Raw genomic sequence first — 24400 nt, forward strand, 5'->3', positions numbered from 1 at the left:
ATTTCGCGTTCTATATTTCTGTACGCTGCACGGGCGCAGTTTCGTTTAAAAAAAAAAGAGGAAAAAAAGAATTTGCTGCGTACGAGCTGACGGAATAAAGCGCACGTGTCCTCGGCCGACCGTTTGTAACATGATAACGCGTGTTCTAATGAAATATAAAACGCTGACGATCCGCACATTTTCGCTTGATCCAGCAAGGGTCGAGGTCAGCGGCGAAGATTGGTCACCGCGAAAGCGGATCGTCATAGAGAAAAGAGAAAAGAAGCCTAAAAGGTGGCGGGCATGTACCTCGGGCACATACGCCGACGTGCCTCGAAATAAATGCCTCCGAGCTGTGGCTTTATATAGCGGATAAATGTTCCCGAGTATATTCCAGGACGTCACGAGGACAAGAATGGTCTCTGACCGCTCTGACACGATTTCGCACGGTCTCAAAAATACTCGCAAGACGTACGAGTGTTCTCGTATCCCTGAATATTAGCTCGACCGTGCCGCTAAATTCGTACACGATCGCGTTGCCCCGCATACTCTCTCGGGCGAATCAAATACCATGTATATCGCGCGATTCGTCCTCAAATACCCCACCGTTAAAAATGGAAATTGCGAAAAACCCGAGGGAGACAAGTTCCCTTTGAACTGTCATCCCGGATAAGCCTGACGGAGTGTCACGGGAAATTCTCGACACTCCGTGAATATATTCAAGACTTCTATAGATTTTCTTCACGTTCCCCATCCAAGATATCATTGTATTGTGTACGTTCAGATTTTAATTACAAACCTTACAAGGCTTTCAACGTTTATACGTATCAACTCTTGACACGTGTTTGTGCTTACACGAAATCTAGAAGCGAATCTCGACAATCATCCCAAACCCGTCATCATCCACAGTCGTTGTGGAAGAAAAAAAAAGAAATATCGACCGCGGGACACACGTGGGTACTGATACGATGCATCTTAAAATATCTTTTTGCAGAAACCGAAACGGACAAAGCGCCCTCGTCGCCGACGCGCAGGAAACTGCCAAAGACGCCGGTATAACGAGTTCATAAATTGACACTTACACACATGACCGTCTCTCTCTGTCTCTCTTTCTCTCATTCCTAACACGATGTACACGATGCATACGCAGACTCGGGGATAAGCACGCTTAGAGACCGCGGATAAGAGCGGATAGGAGAGAAAAAAAGGAGAAGAACAAAAGGAAAAGAAAGAGAAACGCGCAGGGGAGCAGCCGTACGAGAAGGAAATGAAACGGCGTCCTCTCGCCCGTTCTCTTTGCTTTTGTACATAGTATATTACATGTATAATTCACCATAGCCGCGCGTATATATATATATATATATATATATATATATATATATATATATATATATATATGTATATATATATACATATATATATACATATACGAATACATATATATATACATATACGAATTGATTGTGCACACATTGTAAACACGACGGATGTGCAGGCGTGACGTGTGTGACGTGTGAAAACGAGTGCGTGAGATCGCGGTTTTTAGCGTCAATGTGCAAATCAGATAAAGTGAGCGAGCTACATGTGCCAAAGCGTGTCGCGCGAATGTCACGCACGCGGCTTGCAAAGAAGAACTTTCGCGATCGGAACGCCCTGCCTCCCTTCCCTCCCCCCCGCCCCCCTCCCCCGGGGACGTCATGCACAATTTTGATCCGACCAGAAAGAAGGGCATTTCGCGAAAGAGTATTCCGCGGACCGAAGACTGATTCACGTCTCCGACGTTTTATCCGATCGTTCGTTCTCTCGCCATTCGGATTCCTCGCAGCTGTCATCTCCTCTTTAGAATAACGCACGAGATATACTCGTTATATATACACTTTCATAGCTGTCTCTATACAAACGTCTGTATGTGAATCGCTCTTGTAAAATCGTCCGATCGGTCGCGACTTCATCGTGACATTTACTTCGCTGCGCGAACTCCCGCGCGAATCGAGCAAACGTTAGTCTCGGGGTTGACCGCATACCTCGTTCTGCTGATTAACGCGAGTTAAACCAATCTCCCATTTACATCCGAAAGTTTCGCTCGTGCCAACATTTCGTTTTTCACTCACCCCCTGCGGCTCGTCGATTACGGCTGAGCAGCCGCCCCCGAAAATTCAGCCCTCAGACTCAAAAAGCCTCACCGCCCGGCGATCTTATCCGAGCTTAATTGGCAGTGCTTAAAAAGAGCTGACAAAAGTCGAGAGTACTCCGATAAGGCATTATTCTCGGCGCGCGAGGACCACTTTTACTCGCGTTTTCGCCCCGGATCGCGCGCGATTCAGCCATTTTAGGCACGACGCGGCACAATTAAATCGCGCATTTTCACTGATCGCGAGCGGGAGCAGCTGTAAATACATCAAATATAACACGTCGATGTAAAGAGCCGATGGACGACGAATTTCTCGCCCCGGAGAGATCGATAAGCATATCGTGTTCGCGTTGTCACGATCGCTTCGGCTAGAAATCGTAAAAATCGCATCGATGGCGAAAGACACGTCTGTAGAGGAGCAGAGATAACGAGGATTAACCAGAAGTTTTACTCTCTAGGGTGTTTATCGAGAATTAGATAACTTTAGGAGGATACGAGAGATCGCGAGGGAAAATCCAGCTCGGGTCGATTCGTGATGTCTAGCAAAGATAGTTTTCGGTTTGTAGCCCCAATTTATGCTCGTACAACTTTAATACTCGTGGCGAGCGAATTTTCCTCCTTGTCCCCGCGATTACGTGAGGGAATAGTAAGAGCTATCGTAGTTTTCTAAATTTTAGAAGAAATAACGGGGTCTTCCATCGCCTTTAGTAAGATATTAGTTGAAGGAAAAAAAGAATTTCGCGATTCGCGACTAGTTGTACCGAAATTATATCGACCTCCTAAATCATACCTTATCAATTTCTTCATTATTTTTAGACTTTCTCAAGCAAGAGTTTGGATGCGTTTGATTTTTCATCGAGAATAGCGTCTGCGTTTGCTTCACCTATCACGAATGCCTATTCGGTTAAACTCGAGTTAATCTCTGAAAGTTATTCCTTCTTACATATTTATCTCGAATATTATTAACAAAAATAGATCCTGTAATTTCCAAGAAATTAATTTTTTTTTCATCTTTATCTCCCATCGTAAAATAGCGATTTCTCCTACAGAAGACTGTCTAGAGTTTCGTGGAACAAAACTTTCTCTTTTTATGATGATCCTCAGATCCGCCGATCAGACAAAAAATTAGACTAATCAGCAAAAAGTCGAAGATTTCCAGACACTTAGAGAGAATTCACACATCAGCAAAAAATAGAAGAGCAAGAGTCAATTAGAACTAGACAAGCAGAAACTGTCGACTACCACCTAACTACCAGCGTGAGTTCTAATTGACTTCTGCTTTCCTGCTTTTCTGCCAAGGTGTGGATTTTTCCTTACTTGAGAAACTCTAATTATTATCGAATACGAATGACATCTAACGGTAAAAGTGAGAAATAAATAAGCAATAAGAAATACAAAGAAAAAATTTCACATTCCATCTTATTTTGAACAAATATTTAAGAAAAAAATCAGATACGACTAGGCACGATTTAGAAGATCGGTACGATCGCGGCAACTCTTCCCAATATACGACAGCTTTGTAAATTTGCATCAGTTATGTTGCATCGATCACTCGGAGTGATTTCGAAAGATGCCAGAGGCGAGTGACCAACCGTCCCAAAGATATTTTATTCCCGTCATCGTGCGGTTTCACGAGCTCGATATTCGGCGATCAGGATTTCCTCATCGGGAAACGTTCCTTTTGCTCTTTCACGGGAATAGCACGGAAAAGAATGGCTTCGCGAGAATACCCGCTGGTTCGCGTATCATTGGCCGCCTACCCGTGCGCGCTTGCGTCACGCATCAGGATTTATAGCTAATTGCTTTTATTTTGCTCGCCCGCATTGTGCCATGTTCATTTATCCTCGCCGTGCGATTTCGGCCAGAATATAAGATTTCAGTGCAGAATATACTCCGATGAGTACCTTATCGAGCGCGAGAAGGCTCACACAGCAAAGGCGAGCGAAGTCGTTAAAAGACAGGACTCTCTTCCATCGCTTGTTCAGTAATCGTAAAATTTTCTCAGTCTACTCGTCGGACGGGCTCCAAGGGTGAGACTGTACCGCAGTTGGTTAAAACGAAACGACGTTCGCGATTTGCGGACTCAGCCAGTGCCGCGAATGTCCGATAGCAGGCTGACCGAGTGTCCCGATGCTTCACGTGACGTACGGTGCCATTGGTATGCGCGGCTATCTTCCAATCGATAGTAGCGGTCCCAGTTGGCCGAGTACGCGGAAGAAAAATACGCTGGAGATATTTTCAGAAAAATACGCCGTGTGAATATCGTAATTATCGAGTCACATTCGCGCGTTGAATATTCGTTCTCGCGTTTCAAGTTCTCCTCGGGTGCACTCGCGAGACACTCGCGCGGACTTTACTGCGAATTATTTGCGATTCCCGCGTATCGCTGAAGACTAACGTTCATCGCGTTGTACGATATTACGAGACGTTTGTACAAAGATTAAGAACACCTTTTTTGTAAAAACGCGTATCTCATATATATATATATATATATATATATATATATATATATATATACGGAGAGATAATTGTGAAATAGAAAAATATACGAAAGCAAATGGGATATCGATGTTGATCTATATATTTACTAACACTTATCCAGTCTTACGTTGATTGCCATTGGTAAGTACACTAAGAGAAAAGAATTTAAAAAATTAATAAATATTTATTCGGCGAGTACTAATATAATTAAAATAACAAATATTTACTTGCAAATTTTTTTATCTTAATGCAATTCTTTTAATTAAATGCAAATTCTTTTATTTTAATGAAATAAACAATTGCTTTCATGAAGCTAAGGTACTTATATTAAGGATTTAGGAAAATATATATTTTCTAATTTTTGTGAAAAATATTTTATGTTAGTGTAAGTAAATGTTACTAGTACCACCGAAAAAATATTGGTTATTTCTTAGATACTTTCTCTCTTAGTGTGCTTGAAGTCGAAGTCCAACGAATGACGGTACCGGTTTCTATCGCCGGTTTCTATTCTATTCTGATATCGATCGTAGAACTCGTCGTCGACGCGACCCGAGAGCAAGTTAAATTTGTAGAACGTCGTATACGACACACTTTTTAGGCCGTACAGCACTCGTACAATCATTAGCAGAAATGCGCGTTACGGTGTATGCCGCTCCGTTCTCTTCAACGCACTCGCAGAGGTGTTTCGCACGGAATTCACAAGGGCGTTCGCGAAAACGAAACAAAGTTTCGCGAGAGGAGTCGCAATAAGCGTCGGTCAATCGTTCAGTAAAGAGTCGCGCACTTGCAGAAAAAGAAATGTGCTTTGTAATGTTGAAAGAGAAACGCGGATTTTATATCTCGTTACCTGTCCCCCCTTCCACCCTTCTAAAAAATCTCAACACGTTACGTCCCAGAACCTCGTATACGTTATTCGCAATTAGCGAATATTGTAAATATCGATATGTACGGAATCGACTTTGCGCGAATTTTCGGCTGCGAATTGTCAACTGTCAAAACCTTGTGCCTGTAAAATCTCAGAGTCCAGAAAAGAAGACGGAATTAATACAAAGCAAAATTAACGAAAATTTAGAGACTGCTCCCCCCCTCTCCCCTCAATGCGGGCCAATTACGAGAATAAATATCGCAGTATCGTCAGTTGCGCAACATCGGTCGAAGCTGCGAGCTTCGACAAATTTGTTTCTCCCCTTTTTTTGTTTTATTTTATTTTCTATTTTATTTTATAATTCGAATGCCATCAATATAGATTTCCAAATGCTCTACCGGTACCTGTCGAATTAATTCAATCTGTTAGCGTCGGCAAGCCTGTCCTGTACCATCGCTTCGCGCGACCGTTAATTCGATCGTTTACCGATGCGTCACCGGTTCATTCCGCTTCTCCCGATTAATTATCGCAATCGCACGCGACACGCGAGTCGGTCGGCTGTAATTGCATCGATTAATTGCGAGCTTACGAACACACACCTCCGTCCGTCGGTTTCGCGCGCGCGCGCAGGGAGAAGAAACAGATGCCCACGCGACACACACCGCAACCTATTTCTGTCTGAAGAAAGAGAAAAGCTTTCGTACAATCAATCGTAGAGAACCGCCGTGCGAGCAGCAGCGCGTTGCTCGCGTCGCCTCCGAGAAATTTTTCGCCGGGGAACGTTCGTTTTCGCGGGGATCTGACACCGGCCGGGAAATGCGAGCGTACGGGAACACACGAGCGCAACTGGAGAACTTCAACGCGCACAGAGACAGTGCTTTCGGGGGCCTCTGGTTAAATGCCGTTCGGAGTAACGTCGAAATCCCGACAGTCGTTACAAATTGAATTTACGGTGAGACACTTACTCGCGAACCGCACGACAAAATTATTTCTCGGACAATCGGCCTGATTGTATATCGGATCTCGGTGGGGGGACACGTGGAACATCTTGTTGTAAAGTTAATTAACGGTCAAGTTAATTAAAAGCCGCACAATCCCAGTTTTCGCTCACTGAGATCGCCACAGACGTAACGCATTTCCGATGTTCCTCGAATGTTCAGGGGATCGCTCTCGTTCCCGCGGTAAGCGGCTGCTTCTCTCGAGACGGCGAGCGAGCGGAAGCGAAAACTCGCACGGCATCTAGGTATTAAACACAAGCTTCAAAACGTAGAAGCTTTAATATGTTAGGTACAGCTGCGGAGAGCGAGACGATTGTAAAGCGCGGAACATACAAAGCAGGAAGATACTGGATCTGTTTAGCGCAGTCTTAGATGTATACTGGGTGTTTTGATATAAAAATACGTATATCTCGAGTTCAAGGTTAAAACACTCAGCCGGCGTGTAAATCCGCGAAGTGAATCGTCATTTACCGCGACTACGTCAAAAACTAGCTCAGTCGATCTTGCAAGATCCTCCACCGCAAAGATAATCGTAAGATACTCGTGTTCGTCTGATTCTCTGCTCTCGTCGTGAAGCCGAGCGACCAAGAGCGCAGTGGCCTCTTATTTGATTAGACAAATTTTGAGGAAATTGAGGAAACCTGATCGAGATTGAGAGATCGGCCCGCTCAGATTTTGACTTCGCTGTGTAACGATTGACGCGGATCCGCCTGGACATATCGCACGACACATCGCGTCGGTCGTCTCGACCGGCTATGTAAATACTACTTGATCTACACTAGCTAGGGACTTTGTTAACGATCGTTGTGTCTCGAGCGAGGAAGTTTTTTGCAGTTGGACCAGTAAGCGTCCGCAGAATACAAAGCTTGTTCAGGTGCGAGACGCGCGTGTCCGATACGAAGCACTCCCAAATCGAAATTCTGCTTCTACATTAATCCTGCAAATTCTTCTGTGTTTGAACTTGAAGGACCAATAAAGAATCTTCAAATATAATACTATGTAAGCTATTGCTTCATTTTTATATTACAAATGATTGTTTACGGCCATTTTCTCCTAAACACCCTTTAAACCACAGAATTACTCGATTATCTAAATACTTTCCCTGCACTTAATCTTTATTCTTAATTTTAATCGGAAAAACTTATGTATTAATTATATAATGTATTCAGTTGTAAATAAGTTATGTGAAATAAGTAAATGTTAAATAATCTGATAACACCACATGCTCTACGTGCAATTTCCAATCGCGATTTTAATCGATATTTTTCTCATCATTGAACAAGAAACGTTCACCATGTACGTTGAGCGAGCAATTCTTTTATATTAGTTTTTCCTTCATCTTTCATACGCCAACACGTGATAATCTATAAACAAACGAGATATTTTGAAAGAGAAAAATACTGCGGTGGTATATGTAATCTCATAGAGACCTTCTAATTTTCCAAATTAACGCTTCGTATCCGACGTACGCGCTTTTCGTTTGAACAAGCCATATATCATCTATCTACAAATTTCTACCTTTATGAATGTTAAAGGATCAAACGGTATCCGTGTAGACTCGGGTATGTTTAGGCGAAATTATGTGTTTTAAATACGACTATCGAGTAAGAGTAAGATCGCTAACGTGCGTAGAGTTAGATGCTTCCGACGGTTAGGGCGCCAGTTTCCAAGTTTCCCGTTTGTATCCCTCTTTCTATCACGACTTTGTGGAAAGAACATTGTGCTATGCGTGCATTTGTCGCTGTATCATTTGCCAAAATAACCGAGAATGTCTGCGGGAGTGCGCGTGCAACATTGAAATCGATGAACTTTGTCGATTATATTTCTTTAATTCAAGTTTACTTATGTGGGAAGAGGATCCCTTCGGAACAATAACAAACGCTTTTGCTGTTTCTCGCATTTAAATTTTGAGAATCACTATAAACATTGCTTATCACGTTTAAATTTTTAAATATTCTGCTCGACAAACGCAGAACAATTTAAAAAGAATTTTGTTGTCATTCGTATCGGCTGAAAAAAAAGGAGTAACATATCCCTTCATATAACAAACTCCATTGCGTGACAGAAAAATTTGCACAATTATCCGGCTATAAATAACACGAGTACTCACTATCACTCGCGATATCGTAAACCAGCTACGATCCTCTGTCTCCATTAAGCTACCACACTGACTCCTCAATGCTCCACGATATTCCTCGATGATTGATTGGTGAATCTGTAACACAAATTAACAAATATGGTCACAACTTTGGCAATATAGAGATCAATAAAAATAACAAATAAAATCTGTATTTTGAAAGACTTAACAAGAAGAAATGTGGAAACTAATTGAAAATTATGCCACCGAGAAATTTATATGCAGGACGCAGCGTATATCCAAACAAGTTGGAAAATGTGTAAATTAATGATATGCTTTCAAGAGTCGACAGAGTTCACCGATCATCGGACACTAGTCCGACGAGCGTGTGCGCTTTTATCACATCAGAAAACACAAATTTACGTGTTGTACACCGAAACTCTCCTTCGCGCCTCGTACGTCTTGTCGTTGTTGGATTTTTAAGGAGAAGAAGACGAGCGCGGTCGGACTTGCAACACGTGCATTATTATTTAACAATCTACAGAGCTGGCGCTCGTGAAAATCGATATTTTATTCCCTGTATATGCGATACGTGTTATACGTGTGTGCATTCTAAACGCCTCCAACGAAATATAATATTAATTAGATTTTTTCTAGCTTAACGGGAGGCACAAATTAAACTTGATTCAATCGCAATGTATATAAAGAATCTTATGACCTATTGTTCATCGAACGACGATAATTAATACACCCACTTGTGTCTAAGTGAAAATATCGTCGGATGTGAATTTTGCACTATTAATAGTGGTTGCTGTAACCTACTTTTAGAGGTTAACAAATGCCGGGTTTATCGATTTTGCAGCGCAAGCTCTACGCGGCGAATATTCGCTGATTTTGTACATCGTATACCTCGCAAACGGGCTTGAAGCTCACAAAGCAAGTCACGAAACACACGTGAAAAAGCGTTTGCGTAATCGGCGCTTTGTAACGAGACGAGAAGAATTTAATGATTGAAATCACGCCGGGAGAGATGCAAAGAACTCGCCTTCGTGTTGCCGTACAGCCCCTTCGCGGAGTTCACTTTGAAGCGATCAGATCAGTGACAATCCGCGATATAATCGCGCGCACATTCCTTCAGAATCCTTCACAGGACGTGACGTACGCGGCGGTGGAAAAAAAGAAGGCAGCGCAAGCGTGCCCGTCGCTTTCGTGAGAGAGAACGAATGTCACGCTTTTCATTTTTCGTTTCACGTGAGAGAGGCGCGCCGTATGACGCGCATGCACCGAGAACGAGTTTCAAAAAAAAAGAAAAAAGAATAAAAAAGGAAAAGAAACGGCATAATAACGAATAATTCAAACGCGCAGCGCGAAAACGAAAGTGTCAGTTGGGGCGAGTTGTGTCGTTGCTGTTCTCCTTTCTGTGCTTCATTATCTGTGTGAAAGCAGTTCATTAAGCTCGCGCCGCACTAAACCACTCTCGCGGACTAAAATCGCCTGGAAGCGATCCGTCGCGAAGCACTCGTGTCAAATCTCTCACTTTGGCTCTACATCCCGCGATTTTCGATGAATCGAGAGAGAAACGGAACGGTGTCGAGCGAATTTAATTTATATTAATGTCGGACGCATTAAGCGTGTTTATTACAATAATTTTGCTCTTAATCGGATATTACGATCAGCTTGTCAGCGAATATTACAAACTTCGGATATTACAACATCTAATCGGATGTCACAATTAACCTATCGCTACGTTTACACTTTGAAAATTTTCCGATTTGAAGCGTTCCCGTTCGAGTGACATGTACGTGAAACGCAAATTACGTTACTAAACTGAGTTTTCTCTTCTTACTCATTTGTTTTGCATCCTTCTGATATTTTTCTCATTTGTGTGTGTGTGTGTCTTGCCTTGCAAACCCGATTATTTGCATGAAATGATTTTCGAAACTACTAGACATTTGAGAGAATAGATATATTTCCGAGGATCCAGAGGTGTCGTCATTTATATACTCTCTAGAGAAATGCATTTAATTGCAATTAATTGCAAACAATTCGATAATACGCGTGTAGAAATGTGATACAGTTTTCAATTCTTCCTCGCGAAGCTGCCGACCGACACCGTTCCAAATTTCCTCAAGAGGATTTGTCCAGAACTCGCGACGAGGCTCGTCCTCAAAGCGGTCTCAAAGCTGAGAAATAAATGGAAAGGAGAAACGGCGGGAAAACTAAGGAGATTCTCGGCGGGAAGCTCGACTATATGCATACACGGAGGCTGTGGCACTCGATCTTTCTTTACGTAATTTACCCTGCCAGAGAAAGATCATATATATGTATAAATGTATATCCATCTACGTCCCGCTCTCTCTCCTCTCTCTCTCTCTCTCTCTCTCTCTCTCTCTCTCTCTCCCTTTCACACTTTCTGACTATTTCTTCCTTTCACGCGTTAACGCAGCTCTTACTTCTTCGTTTCTCTCTTACTCTACATCTCACTCAGTTTAATCTCTCCTCCCTCTATTTCTCTCCCCTCTTTCAATTTCTTTTTTCTTTGTGTTTCACTACGTCCTCTTACGCTGCTCACCCGTCCCGATATACTTTACGAGAGACTACACGAGACTCCTCTCTGGATCTCTACACTCTGCTCCGTCTCTTTACTCTACGTTATTCTAAGTAACTCCGTTACTTCCGCCCGTATGTACATACTCGATGTCATCTCTACGTTTCTTTATATTATACATATATATACACATGCATATACGTAACTGTGTGTGTCTCACTATATATACCCGCTGGCAAAAAGACGACCGTGTAAAACGCACGCAAAATAAGAGAAAACAAAGAAAAAAAGACAAAAAGAAACGATAAGATCAGAAATACAAAAAAATGCGATAGACGCGCTGACGAAAGAGAAATGAAAAAATGAAAACAAAATGTAAGTTGTCCATGTTGAGCAAATTTAGCATATTGGTCCTCCACGCTACTCTCTCCCAACTGGCACGAATTCTAGTTGTACGTTAGCGTTTTTTCCTCTTTTACGGCTCGTTTCTCACCTCTCTCTTTTTTCTCTCTCTTTCTTTCTGTTTCTCTCTCCTCTTTTTCTCTCTTTTCACACATTCACCAAACACGTAATTCTATATAGCTCTCTGTACTTTGACTCCTTTTCATTCTTACTTTTTCTTTTTCTCTTATCTGCCCGTTTAGCTGTCCGTCTCTGTCCTTGATTTGGATTGCGAGCGCAGACACACGTACACCAAACTCGTCCTAAGTGATGCACAAATGCCAAACGTCCGAGCGCATTGTACCAATATCGATCGCGATTGCGACCGACCGTACCGGCGCGCGGCTCCGTAAGGGAAGCGGGATAATTTTTCCAACCCTTCCCACGCGCTACTGGATCTTATAGTGGCGCGTTCACGATGTTGTGACGTTATATACGTGACCTGTTAGTCGGCGACATCGCTTCAACGTTCCGTCGCGTATGCACGATGCGCGATAAATAAATATAACGCACATTCGAGACAGCTCCTCGTTCATTCGATTCTTACCGGAGGGAGGGGTTTGAATGTGAGCGTTTTCAACGAATGTTGTGTTTGACGACCCGGCCGTACGTGTCGACGAAGAATAATCTTTGACGCATACGACGAATGAGCGTTTTCTCGAATCGCTCGGATGGAAACGCGGGCGTTTGGTCGTCACGTCGTCCCTTTCCCTGGTATACACGGAGACGCGAGGTGGTATGCGGATTTATAACGGGCCCGAGCGTACTCCCGAGTTCGAGTGCAACGGATAAATTTTCCGAAAGAACGTTGCGAGAACGTTATATCGCGACATATCGACCGGACTATACCGGGGAAAGGCGCGCTCTCTGCCAACAATCGTAGACTGACATTGTACATCAACGCTTGTCGCGATTCTTTTTCGGCTTCAACAAGATTTGTGCGCATGTGAAGATCGTGAAGTAGACAGTAGTTGACGCAACGATAGAGCTTGTCAGAGTTTGCAAAGGGAACGTTATGAATAGAGAATGTGTGTAATGATTGTACGAGTAATTAGTAATGTTACCGTCTGATTGTCTGAATTCATATATAATCGATGCATATTATCCTGAATACTGATGATTTTTAGATTATCATGAATAGCATGATATCAATGTTACATTAAGATGACACATAATTTTCGTCGACTTTATCTCATCGGTGATTATTCAGTGGCAACGTTTGTACGCGCGCGTGCGTAACGAATCTACGTTAACATATAAATTTATCTGAGATTGTGAAGATAATAAAATTGGCGTTGGTTAGATTGCTTCCGCCCTGATTTCTTCCCGCAATCTCATCGCCATCTTCATTAAAATTCATTTTTCACTTTCTACTTTAAATCGGGATAAAAAGATTCTCTCACCCTCCCGCTTTTGCTCGCGATAACTTTTTCATTCCCATTACCGACCGTATCCGTTGACAAAGATCATCTATGAAAATAATTTCCGAGCATAATCTCGGCCATCTTACCGCTGTTAGATACCTTTGTCATATTATTCGTATACACGCACGTTGAGAGAAGTGTATATGTATAACAGCACGTACTCATTCATTAACGTACATTTGCAAACTTTGTGCGAACACTAAAAGATCTTACTTACTTTCCTCATAATTTTGTTGTTAGTTAAATTTCATCCGCGCAACATGAGAATTCAATTTTCGAGGAGTGACTTTCGAGTTATCCTGTGTGCTCCTAAAATTAGCATATCGCTCGAGAATAATATAGAAATTAAAATAAATTTATATTAAGAAGTTCCCGCTGATTACAACTGTAACAAGTTTGTTTCAAAGTACCGTGGTATTAAAACAACGAAATAAGACTTGTATGATCTTCAATATGCGCATCGCTGCAGCGTGACTTGTTGCGGTCGAAGAAGCGCGTCGCGACGGCACACACGTGTGTTTGCTTGCGTAGAATGAAACTCTCTGAGTAAATGCATATGTAAATATGTAGAGAACAGCTTACAGTCTGGGAAAACCGTACGTGAAAAGAGAAAGAGTGATAGACGATTTATGTTTTCGCGCGACTACGACGAGACGCGAGTGGGCGCGCGAGGCTGGGATGAGGAGAAGATGTGAGGGGGATGCCGTGGAAACTGGAAGAGAATGCGAGGAAAGGCGAAGAGGACCGAGAGCAGAAGATATAAATCGTCGATCTTAGTGATAAAAAACAAAAAAAAAAAGAGAGAGAGATTTACGAGATTTAACAGAAGGATAAGGCCCGCTCAAACGAACGTTTTTCTTGGCTGTATCGCACGCTCAGGGTTGTAGTCCGATCACACACGTCTTCCTGACGTCACTCCAAACGAAAGGGATAACATTTCGTGCTCAAACAAACTTTTCTTACTATCAACTCTTTCGAACGATTTATCATTGGTCATTATATAATAAACACAATATAGAATGTATTACTATAGTTAAACATGATTGAGAACACTCTTCAACACCTGCATAAGTTTTCTTTCATTCGTCACTAATGAGCTTCACGAGCTAAATATATTTATCCATTAGCAAAACGATTCCCTCGAGAATAGATTCGGGGAAAATCCGAGGATATTTTCTAGGACTACACCCCTATGCACACACGATTACACACCTATAGTTGCTATGCTGTGCAGTCTACGACACGGAATGAGTCTTGACACGAATAAAGCTGAACCTCGAGGACTGCTCTTAGTTTGCTCATTCTTCTTCTTCTTCGTTTTATCTCCTCGACAAAACTCCATCGTGAAACCGCTTCTGCATGCAAAATTAACTTTGCTTCCGGCTCTTCATGACTACCGACGAGTGGGGCACGAGGGTTCCATTAAAAGACGTGGGAAGAGCTCGAGCATCTATACTTAGACACTTTTCGAATCGAAATGTCAGTTCTACGTTCACTTTGCAAATGCTGTTGAACTTAAAACAGAGCAATGGAGAATCTCGGATATCAGACTGTACAAGCTGTTGCCCTATTTTGATGTCAAAAATTGTTACTGCTGCTTTTTGTTTATTGAATCTTAAAGAAAGGGCTTATTTTAGAGTTATCAAATATTCAGTTATCTCTTCTAACTGCATTTAATCTTTACTTTCATTCACTCTTGTGTTCAATATTATTTTTATCAATTCCATAATTATTGATATTTTCCGATCTCTCGAACAATTTACTCAATATTTTCGAGTAAATGTATAAAATTGATATTTTATCATATTGATATTGTGTTTTGGATTATGGATATTTCCATAATCGATTCTCCAATAATATTGCTCGTTTACGCGCATATGCGCGAAAATACCTTCAATAATTGTACATTGTGATAACAACTCTTATCCGTCTGTTCGCTCGGGCGAATTTTCAAGAGCTTTGTCGAAATTATGAAAACTAGGAACGTTCGTTACCACTCGCCGGTACGGTAATCTCGGACCCTCCGGGGTCACGAAGCGCGGAGGAGTTTAAAACTAGCGTCATATATTTTAGGAACAAATAGCGAAGGAGAGACAGGTGACCGGTCGCATACAGATCCAGGTCTCGTACGAGGCGGAACGCAAAGAATTGGTCGTCTCAGTTTTTATGGGCGACGACCTGTGCGCCCGAGAAGACATGGATGGATTCGGCCCCTTGCCGGAGGCTTTCGCCAAGCTCGTTCTTGTTCCACCGTGGTAAGTCTATGGTCATCCCGTAAATTCCCCGACCGGATATATTTTACACTAGACGTGCCGGTCGAACCGAAATCGAATCCCAACCCGAAGAATTTATTGCGTGCCGAAGCGAAATAACAATCGTAAATTCGTCTTGCGATACTAAGAAAATCCGTGTATAGAATCAAATAAATAACTTCTACATCGCCTTGTAATGTTCAAAAGCAGCTTCGCGCAAAAACATATAACCTATTCATTGTTTTCTTTAATGCTTTTTTCGAGGATTCCACACATCCAAATTCATTTCTTGTTTATCCATCGTGCTTGTTTTATCAATGTCGCGCTGCGACGATATCTATATTCAAAATGGCATGTTCATTAATCACTAGTGGCCTTTACAGCGGCGACGCAACTCCACTGAGGACCATGGTGGCCGAGCCGACTCAGAAACCTATCTGGAACGCCACATTGTTCTTCGCTGGAGTTGCCGGCGAAAGTCTGATGGAACGTGCGATCGAGGTAACTCTCTGGGATTACTGTCCCGATGGCGATAATGTGTTCCTCGGTGAATGCAACGTCAATGTCCAGCGAGCGCTCGAAAATGACAGAGCTGTCTGGTAAGTGCTTTTTTCACAGGTTGAAGATTGCAGGATCTTACACCCCAGTTAGATGCTCGAAAGACATAATCTAGCGCGCGATCTAACACGTTAATTATCTGCGATAGAATTATCGGATAAAGTGTTGAGCTAACTGCAGTATCTCCGGGAATTTTCAAACAGTCTACCGCGTGATTTAGTTGCGTGGTTTCGGAAGAATATAATTATAAGTTACACTCTTCTCCTTTCATATCGATATGTCAAGCTTGTAACGCGTACACGATATCTCTCCGCTTTCCAAGTTCTCCCAGTTCTCCACTTTCAAAGTACTTTCGCTAAGTTCTCTTGCTGACGTCTACAAGTTAAAGTAACGTTGTACACATCCGCGAAAAATTTCAGGTATCGACTGGAGGATCCGCGCGGACTTCGAACGGGCAAATCGCCGTACTGTTCACCGCGTGGCTCGCTGTCGATGGACGTCGCGCAGAGATTGTTGAGGAAGGAGTTGCGCGATCGTAGCTACAGCGACGACACTCAAAGCGACAGTGGCAGCCCAGAATTTGGCTTTCTACATCCGGACCACGCCTGGCACGCCAACTCCAGACGTGGTTCCAGTCAGTCCGAGCAACTCGAGGTCGAGCCCTACGAGCTCAACCGGGATTACAGCAGATCCCTGCCGGGTAGCCGCAGGAGCAGCTTCCAAAGTCAGGGCGGCACTGATAGCAAACGTGAGTGTCAGAGATTCGGGCAGAGATTCGACACGGGCCATTTTCCTCCACGTGAGACAAATTGTCAGCGGGAATGTAACGACGCGTCAATAAGAGGATCTCGTTCCTTCGAGTAATTCTCGTTCAGTTCCTTCTTCCGGGGGAATTAATACGGGAATTTAATTGCGGGTGTGTTTAATGTTGAAGTCGAGTCAAGGAAAAGTACGATCTTAATCGCGAGAGGATAAAATTGTCTCTCTCTCTCTCTTTCTCTCTCTCTCTATCTATCTATCTATCTATCTATCTATCTATCTATCTATCTATCTATCTATCTATCTATCTATCTATCTCTCTGAGATTTTACGGTAATAACCAACGTAACTGTAAGACCGAAGGATAAACGACATCAATAAAGAAAAAGAAATATCGGAGGAATTCTTTTCAATCGTGGAGCAAAATAAAAATTTCAAGTTTATCGAGTGCGACATACTTGGCGTTAGAAGATTATCGTGATACACGCCTCTTCTATAACGGTCGATATATCTCCGAGTCGACATGGCAAATAATATCATCGGTAACTACAATTGTGTCAAGCGACGCGTTCGATGCACACAAATAGAAGAAAAGCCCAGGGAAAGTCAGGGAAGCGCATTTTCTAAAGACCCTCTTATCGAAACTTTCGACGTAGCTCACAGACATTCGACCTAATAAATTTCGCCCCGCTTTCCCACCGCAAGTTGGCTCCTCACCCTCTTCACAGACTTACCCTTCTTCCACGCCTTTTCAAATACATCTCAAGGATGATAACGACAGTGGCTAGCCGCGATGTGCTATTGTTGGGTAGTCTCGAGCGCTTCTTGCAAGCTCTTGGCACACTTAAGGAACAGCTTCCCAGATTACCACTACCTATTCGATTACCGTCGCCTCATAGGACGCTCGTGTAACGTTGTAAACAGCAAAAATCGATGCACGGCGGAGTAGTCAGCGAACGCCAGCGTTAAAGTAGCGTTAAACAAGCGGAGGGATGACAACGTCGTCTCTTTAATAGACACCACACCCGCGTGATATAATACGTATTTAATTATCGTATTAAGCGAGGTCGGGTTTTTAAAATTCAATATTCGCTGGTATCAGTTACGATCGAGATCGGGTTATGAATAAAAATCATTATTAATTAAGTCTAACTGATGGAATTCTTCTTTGTCACATAAAAACCAAAATCCGTAAAATCCTCGCGATATCACTTTAATTTGGTAGGTTTTACTTCAAAATACTCTCCTCAACATTTTCTCAAGTTGTTGCTGATTAATTCTGAGCTTGTTTGAAAATTTATTCTTATATATTTATAAATTTTTCCAGGTGGAAGTATGGGTGAAGTCGATATGCCTGCCGTAGTGTATTACAATCGCGATCGACGACGGAGCTCGTTCACCAGACCTATGAGGGATCCGGAGGAGATCCTGGAAGGTCTGCGATCCCTTAAAGCGGTCAAGGGCGAGCTCAGCAGAACCATGAGCCTTACTAGCGACAAGAGACGCGGCAGCCGTGAGTATAAACGTTTCTTTGCTTCTCTCAGCCATCATTTCGCTCGTTCGTCCGTCCGTCTGTTTGTTTGTCTTTGTACCTCTCCATTCGCTCGTCACACCTATCTACGCGATTCCATTTTTATAACGCTACTACTACTACTACTACTACTACTGCGATACTTTCTCTTTCTCTCTTTTTTATCACCGTTTTTTACTATGTCGTTGAACGTCTCATCGCGTCACTATCACCCGTCCGACCGACATCGAGTCTCACTAATGACGTCCGTAACACCATAGTCTTGCATCTAAATGTATGTAAGTGTGCGAGTGTGCGTGTGCATTTTATCTGGGTGTTTGTGCATCGTCTCACACGCGTGGCCGCGTCCGATCACATTCGTGTCTTGTGTGCGTTCCACATGATCATCCGCTTGTTTCTTTTTCTCTATTGGTGTTGTTTCCCTCAGTGTCTCTCTTTCTTCATTCTATTTTCTTAATTTTTTAACGATTTCAGCAATTTATCTGCCTGACTTTTTTAAACGTCTTGTTTTTTCTTACTAAAGCTTTAAATGAAACGATTTGAAGTTTGGAAAATTCTGTTCGACTTCTCACGTGAAAGATCATCTCGCGTTTATGTACAAAAGAAAATATAATTCAGAAAAGTTCACAATTAATCAGCGACAACTTGAGAAAATCTTGAGGAGAGAATTTTGAAATAAAAACTACTAAATTAAAGTAATATCGGAAGAATTCTACAGATTTTGGTTTTTACATGACAAATACTAAAAAAAAATACAAAAAAGTTGCAGTGTTATCGAGTAAATTTCATAACATAAAAGAATATTTAATATGCTTGAATACTTCTAGGATAATATCTCAAGATATTGTCATACCATCGGCCAAATACTTCGCATTCTACGCTCCCTTTCCGAATTCTATTCTGCAATCACTCTTTCGGTCATGTTTAATATTATTCCACGGTCTATATGTTTATCCATATCGTGAGTCACACATGCACACATTCTGTAAAGCTAGAGACCTCTCTCTCTCTCTCTCTCTCTCTCCAATTTTTCTATTTTCCTTTTTTGCGGATGTCAATGCAATTACTATTTATCTGTCTCGCACTATGTATCACGTCCCGTCGACCCCGCGCGGTTTGACCGAGCGAACGTACTCGACGTTCGGAGGAATTCATATTTGTTTGCTAAATATCGTATTGTAGTCAATTTATCATATCCGAATCGGACGGATCAAAGCGAAAACAACCCGACCTGGAAAGGACTTCGACGTGACTCCGCCGCGAAATTGGATCGATTTCGTGTCCTCATATGCAACGTCGGCCACAATGACTGTCTTCGATGGCTTTTTCGCTTTGCACTTCATCATATTCCCGATCACACCTCGTCGCTTTCTCATCGTTCACACGCTATGTTGACGATTTCGCTATCGAACTGGACCGCGAGAATCTCGGTCGAACCGACTGTCAGCGAGCAAACTTGCTGCCAATCTGCGCGGAAGACCCATTGGCGAATCGAAAGCGGAATCGAGTGCAGGATCGAAGAGGCGGATTCGTTCAGGATCCACCGAGATGATCCATCACGCAGTGTTCCGCTTGAATTTGCGAGATTTCGCCTAGCTCGTCGATCATTCTTCATCTTTTTTCGTCTCGTGGAATCATCGTTCCGGATCGATCGGTCCGAATTCGGATCCACCTGACCGAAGTGTATTTCCATCGAGCATAACACCACTGTGTGCCCATTCTCGTGCCTCTATGCCTGTTTTCCGCTCTGTCTCGGAGAAGCCGCTGTTCGTCCTTCTACGACCTCTAAGCCAGCAAAAGACAACGCGTTCGCAATTATGTGCCCTTTGCCCTTCTATGTTGCGATTACTGTTGCGCCGCTGCTGCCTGCCGCTGATTGCTCGTATCGTCTCGCCAGCCTGACAGTAATGACTCGACAGTATCGACCCTCTTCTTTTCTCTCTTTTTCGCTGCACTTCGGGCTTTCACGAGGCGAAAAAGAGCAATTATATCGTCACGAACGACATCGGAAAACGTAATTCGCTATCGTGCTCCTGAGCCGTTGCACGCACCATGTATAAGTCTATACGCCATGATCTTTTCTCTGTTTCTCATTCTCTCTTTCTTTCTCTCTTTTGCTCTTTCTCTTTGTCTGTTCTTGCGCTATTCAGCCTCTCATCCGCTCCCCCGGGTGTTGTTTGCCGCATTTGAAAGCACGTCAAGCGTGCCAAGCTACTATAATCGCGACGTATGGTGATCCTTCTGTCAGCCAGATTATCGCTTCTTCATCGTTGAGACTCGATGGTCGCTTCAGGTCATGACTCGCGCGGCAGGTGGTGAATGCGCGCGGGACGGAATCGTGACGATGACGCGCTGAACGACTGCGAAATTATTCTCGCGATATTTCTGTCAGTCCCGACGTGACATACCGAACATTACATGTCATCTCGCGAAGGCAACTCGCTGCCGAGTTTGAATAATTTATAAACTCGTTCACGAAGGACGTAGCTTATCGTGTAACAGGGTGGATTGTGCACAGCTGTGGAAACGGCTAGATCCTGCTTGTCCGCGATGTCGCGTTAACTCCGCTAGTTGTACGAGCAAATACAGAATTACTGTCATTCCCACTCGCTTGGTGCTGTAATGAAGACTCGCGGTGAACTTGCATTACGCATTGGAGTACGCCGCGAAATAAATGAGCAATAAGCCGGCTGACGTTTTCAGGGGCACACGAGAACGTAACGAATTCCGGCGTGACGAGTCAGAATGCTCCTCACACAATCAACCCCCATCCGCCCACGCTACTCGCTCGGAATAAAGCGTCATACTAACTCGTCGCATGTACACGTCTAATCCGTCGCCTCATCGCCGGCAACCGCGTCGTCGACCACCCGAAGCGATCATTAAGTGGCCCGAAGAATCGCAATCACCCATTCAGTTTCTCGTCCTCCTCCTCCTCTACCGCGCGTTGGCTGTATGCATCTTCGTTCGCATATGTGCACGGCCGAACACGGCGTGCACTTTGAACTTGACTCCTCGATGTATTGTTGATTATGTTGGTATCCTTTCTCGGTCGGCATTGCACCGTCCATCAATGCAAACTGAACTCTGAACGCGTTACTCGACTCGAATCGCTCGAAACGTTCGGTTCGCTCGGTCGAAACGCCATCGGCCATCGTCACAACCCCGATTATCGACGACAAATCGTGGGCCACGCACGTACGACCAACCAACCAACCAACCAACCAACCAACCAACCAACCAACCAACCAACCAACCAATCAACCAACCAACCAACCAACCAACCACCATCGACCAACGACAACAGAGTGCGTAGTCCCAACAGTTACTGTGTGGCAGTGCGAGCCTGTGTCTCCGAGGACCGGTAACTCGGCCTCCTTCCCACTGCCGCACTCCACACCACCTCGATAAATAACCGCAAGGCACTGTCGAGCAACGTTATGGGCTTCCGGTAAGACACACTCTTTCTCTGTCGCTCATTGTCTATTGCTCTGTCTCCCTGCCATCCTCGCTCTTTCTATCTGTCTACCTGTATTGTATCTATTTTGGGCGGGACGTTGCTTCGAGTTTTTGCCGCTTTAGTTCACCCCTTTTATAACTAGAGCAACCTTACTTATTTCGCAGCGGAGAGTAAGAACAGGGTAGGTCTTTTATTGATAGCGCGGAATGCACAGGCAAGCGTAGCAAAAACACGTGAATGTATCTTCGATAGAGAGTATTGTTCTACGACGTTAGGACATGACTTGATTCTTGATTTTCGTGTTTTTGTTGCTTGTTCGATCAGTTCCTTATCTTTCTCCCTATATCTTCCTTTCGTCCACACGCGCACGTGCCGTTAATTTCTCTTTCCTACGATACACCCACGCCACATTTTATTTTATAGGGACGCACGCAACGTCGTTAATCATAAGGTCAAGATAGAAACGCGCTAAGCTCCAACCGCGAAATATTTTCTTTCCCTTCGTGCGCATTCTCACTAATTTTATCGTGCTATAATTTCTCACGGCAAAAATAACTATGCTTCCGTTTCGCAACATTTTTTCCCGGACATATCGTTACTTTTCGCACTCATGTTAATTCACTCGCGTCACATTTTACCTCTTTCGCGTCCCTCCTTATTTATTCGTCTGGAATGGAATTATTCTACGTTGAGCTTCAGCCCAATTTTTTGCTCTTATCTAATCAATTTGTCTACCACTTTCTCCTTCTTTTCTCAAGACTATATTTTTTAACAGATCTGAAGGGAACAACTATATAAAAGACGCTACAGGCAAGCTTTCCGTTAAAACTGCCATTATATGATATTACACGAACTTATCAACTATTAGAATTTTTTTAAAGCAGCGGCTGTTGCCTAATATTCATCTTACAATTCCATCAGTCAGTTATTTCTCACTAGCCTAAGTAACACGTTGTGTGCAGAAATTACACGCGAAATGTTTCGAGTCATCTAATGGGTGAGTAGCAGAAAAAGCATCTTATCTCCACGTCCTGCCCCCTATTGAAAGCCTCGACTATTCACTTATCGTTTTTGTTTTTTTTTTTTTTTTTTTTTTTTTTTTTTTTCTTTTTCTCTCTTTCTTTCTCTCCTTTTCCCTTTCAAGTCGTTTCTTACATTAGAGCGAGTTATGCTTCAGAGTATTCGCTTGAATTAGTACTAATAGCATTTGTAGATAATATGAACGTTAGTCACTTGCTACCATTATCGCTACCTCGAATCGTGATCTTAGGTAAGAGGAGTCAAGAATGTCGTCGTATTGTTGCACGTCTTTCAAGCATTTCATCGACGTGAGCACCTTATAGTAGTATTTTGCTAATATCGTTGACTTATCTAACAAACTGTCTTGCCCAGTATTTTTATACTCTCTCCCTTTATACCACACATATTGGCTCGCAATTGTTCCCGATCTATAATTCTTGGTTATTCTTAATTGTATGTGTACTTTAGAGACTTTCTACTTCGCAAATGTGTCCAATTGAAAATGTACGTTCTGTCGACGAAGACTTAAAAAGAGCGGATGTGATTTTTATAAAAATATTTTATGATTTTATGAAATTTTATGAAATTTTACATTTATGGATATCGAGACGCGCGCGATAGGATATCAATGTATAAATATAGGTTTAACTGATCGTGTGAAATTGATGAATTACATCTCTTTTCGATTTAATGCTAAATATTACTTTCACGTTACTCAATTATTAATTATGTCGATGCTAAATGCTACATCAATATGAAAATACTTCAAACTGCTGGATAAAAAAATTTTTTAGTGCAAGAATTAAAAATAATACAATAAAACGTTATAAAACGTCTTTATACTGTAGAACCGAATGAAGAGTGCAATTTTGTGCCACAAATCACTACGGAATCTTATTAAACCAAATAAATTTCTGAGTCGGAACAATTCATCCATCCCTCAGTGGATTTAGTATTGCCGGTGCAAAAAGGGGAAAGGCGAGCTACGGGTTGAAATTGACGGAAACTGTTACGACCGGAGATATTCATGCCGATAAAAAATCGTTTTTTTACGCGCGGAACTAGTCGCGTTATTTCGCGCCGGACAACCGATACTACTGCAGCTCCTTTTTGACAGCACGAAAAAATCAGGAGGAAAAGAATTACCAAAAAATTTAATCTACGGCATAGACATGAACTCAACGATTAAATTAATAAGGTTTGCAATGAAGTGGCGTCCTTTGGGATTAGAATGATTCGTGTGCCGTGACAAGCAACGAGAAAGCGCAAGTGTAAGAAACATAGCAAGAAGCCTTAGCTGGCGGAATATGTTAACAGTAGAACAAGGCCGAGCTACTGCTAGCTCTCTCTCCGAGCTTCTAATTATCTTATTACAGCTATCGAGACCGAACTTTCCTCTTCGTAGAGTTGAAACTCCCCGCTATCGCTCTGGTACTTTGGAGTCGAAGTTTGTATCTTACTTCTCTCTATGTAGGAAACTCGGGCGTTTGGACCTTATTATATATATCTACCTAATTCGGGAAGCTTCGGTCGTTGAATTTCACGATTCAGCCCGCGGTTACGCCAGCGACAATTGAATTGCTCCCGAGATTTCGAGCATCTATTCCGACGCATCAAAATTGGCACTGTACGTTGACGACGTTAATTTAAAAATTTGCATTTTGTATATGAAAAAATAATATTTAAATATAATCTTAATCCCTTCTACAAGAGAAACCCTTAAAATAAATCTAGAGTTTTTACAACCACCTCACTCGATGTGCCATTTGAGCAAAACGATCAAAACATTAGACTGTCGCGTAAAGAAAACTTTTGAAGTACAAATTTTGAGAGATATATTGTTGAGAAAGTGTGTTAATGTGTGAGAAAACAACTT

General features: G+C 42.7%; 1 protein-coding gene across 4 annotated transcripts in view; it reads left to right on the top strand.

The window, feature by feature from the left end:
• LOC116844666 (regulating synaptic membrane exocytosis protein 1) overlaps positions 1 to 24400 on the top strand; it is a 209258-nt gene that overhangs the window by 172293 nt on the left and 12565 nt on the right. For 2 of the 4 annotated variants that reach the window (XM_032816521.1, XM_032816522.1), the window contains exons 15-19: positions 974 to 1032; positions 15018 to 15199; positions 15580 to 15795; positions 16174 to 16502; positions 17841 to 18026. In XM_032816521.1, coding sequence (XP_032672412.1) covers positions 974 to 1032; positions 15018 to 15199; positions 15580 to 15795; positions 16174 to 16502; positions 17841 to 18026 — 972 coding nt within the window. Of the gene's footprint in view, positions 1 to 973; positions 1033 to 15017; positions 15200 to 15579; positions 15796 to 16173; positions 16503 to 17840; positions 18027 to 21351; positions 21496 to 24400 lie in introns of all 4 variants that reach the window. The other 2 variants (XR_004378114.1, XR_004378115.1) reach the window with 2 other exon arrangements.

Source organism: Odontomachus brunneus, unplaced genomic scaffold (genome assembly GCF_010583005.1).
Source record: "Odontomachus brunneus isolate Ranch 3 - 2012 unplaced genomic scaffold, Obru_v1 Obru_scaffold_044, whole genome shotgun sequence".
NCBI classification, from domain to species: domain Eukaryota; kingdom Metazoa; phylum Arthropoda; class Insecta; order Hymenoptera; family Formicidae; genus Odontomachus; species Odontomachus brunneus.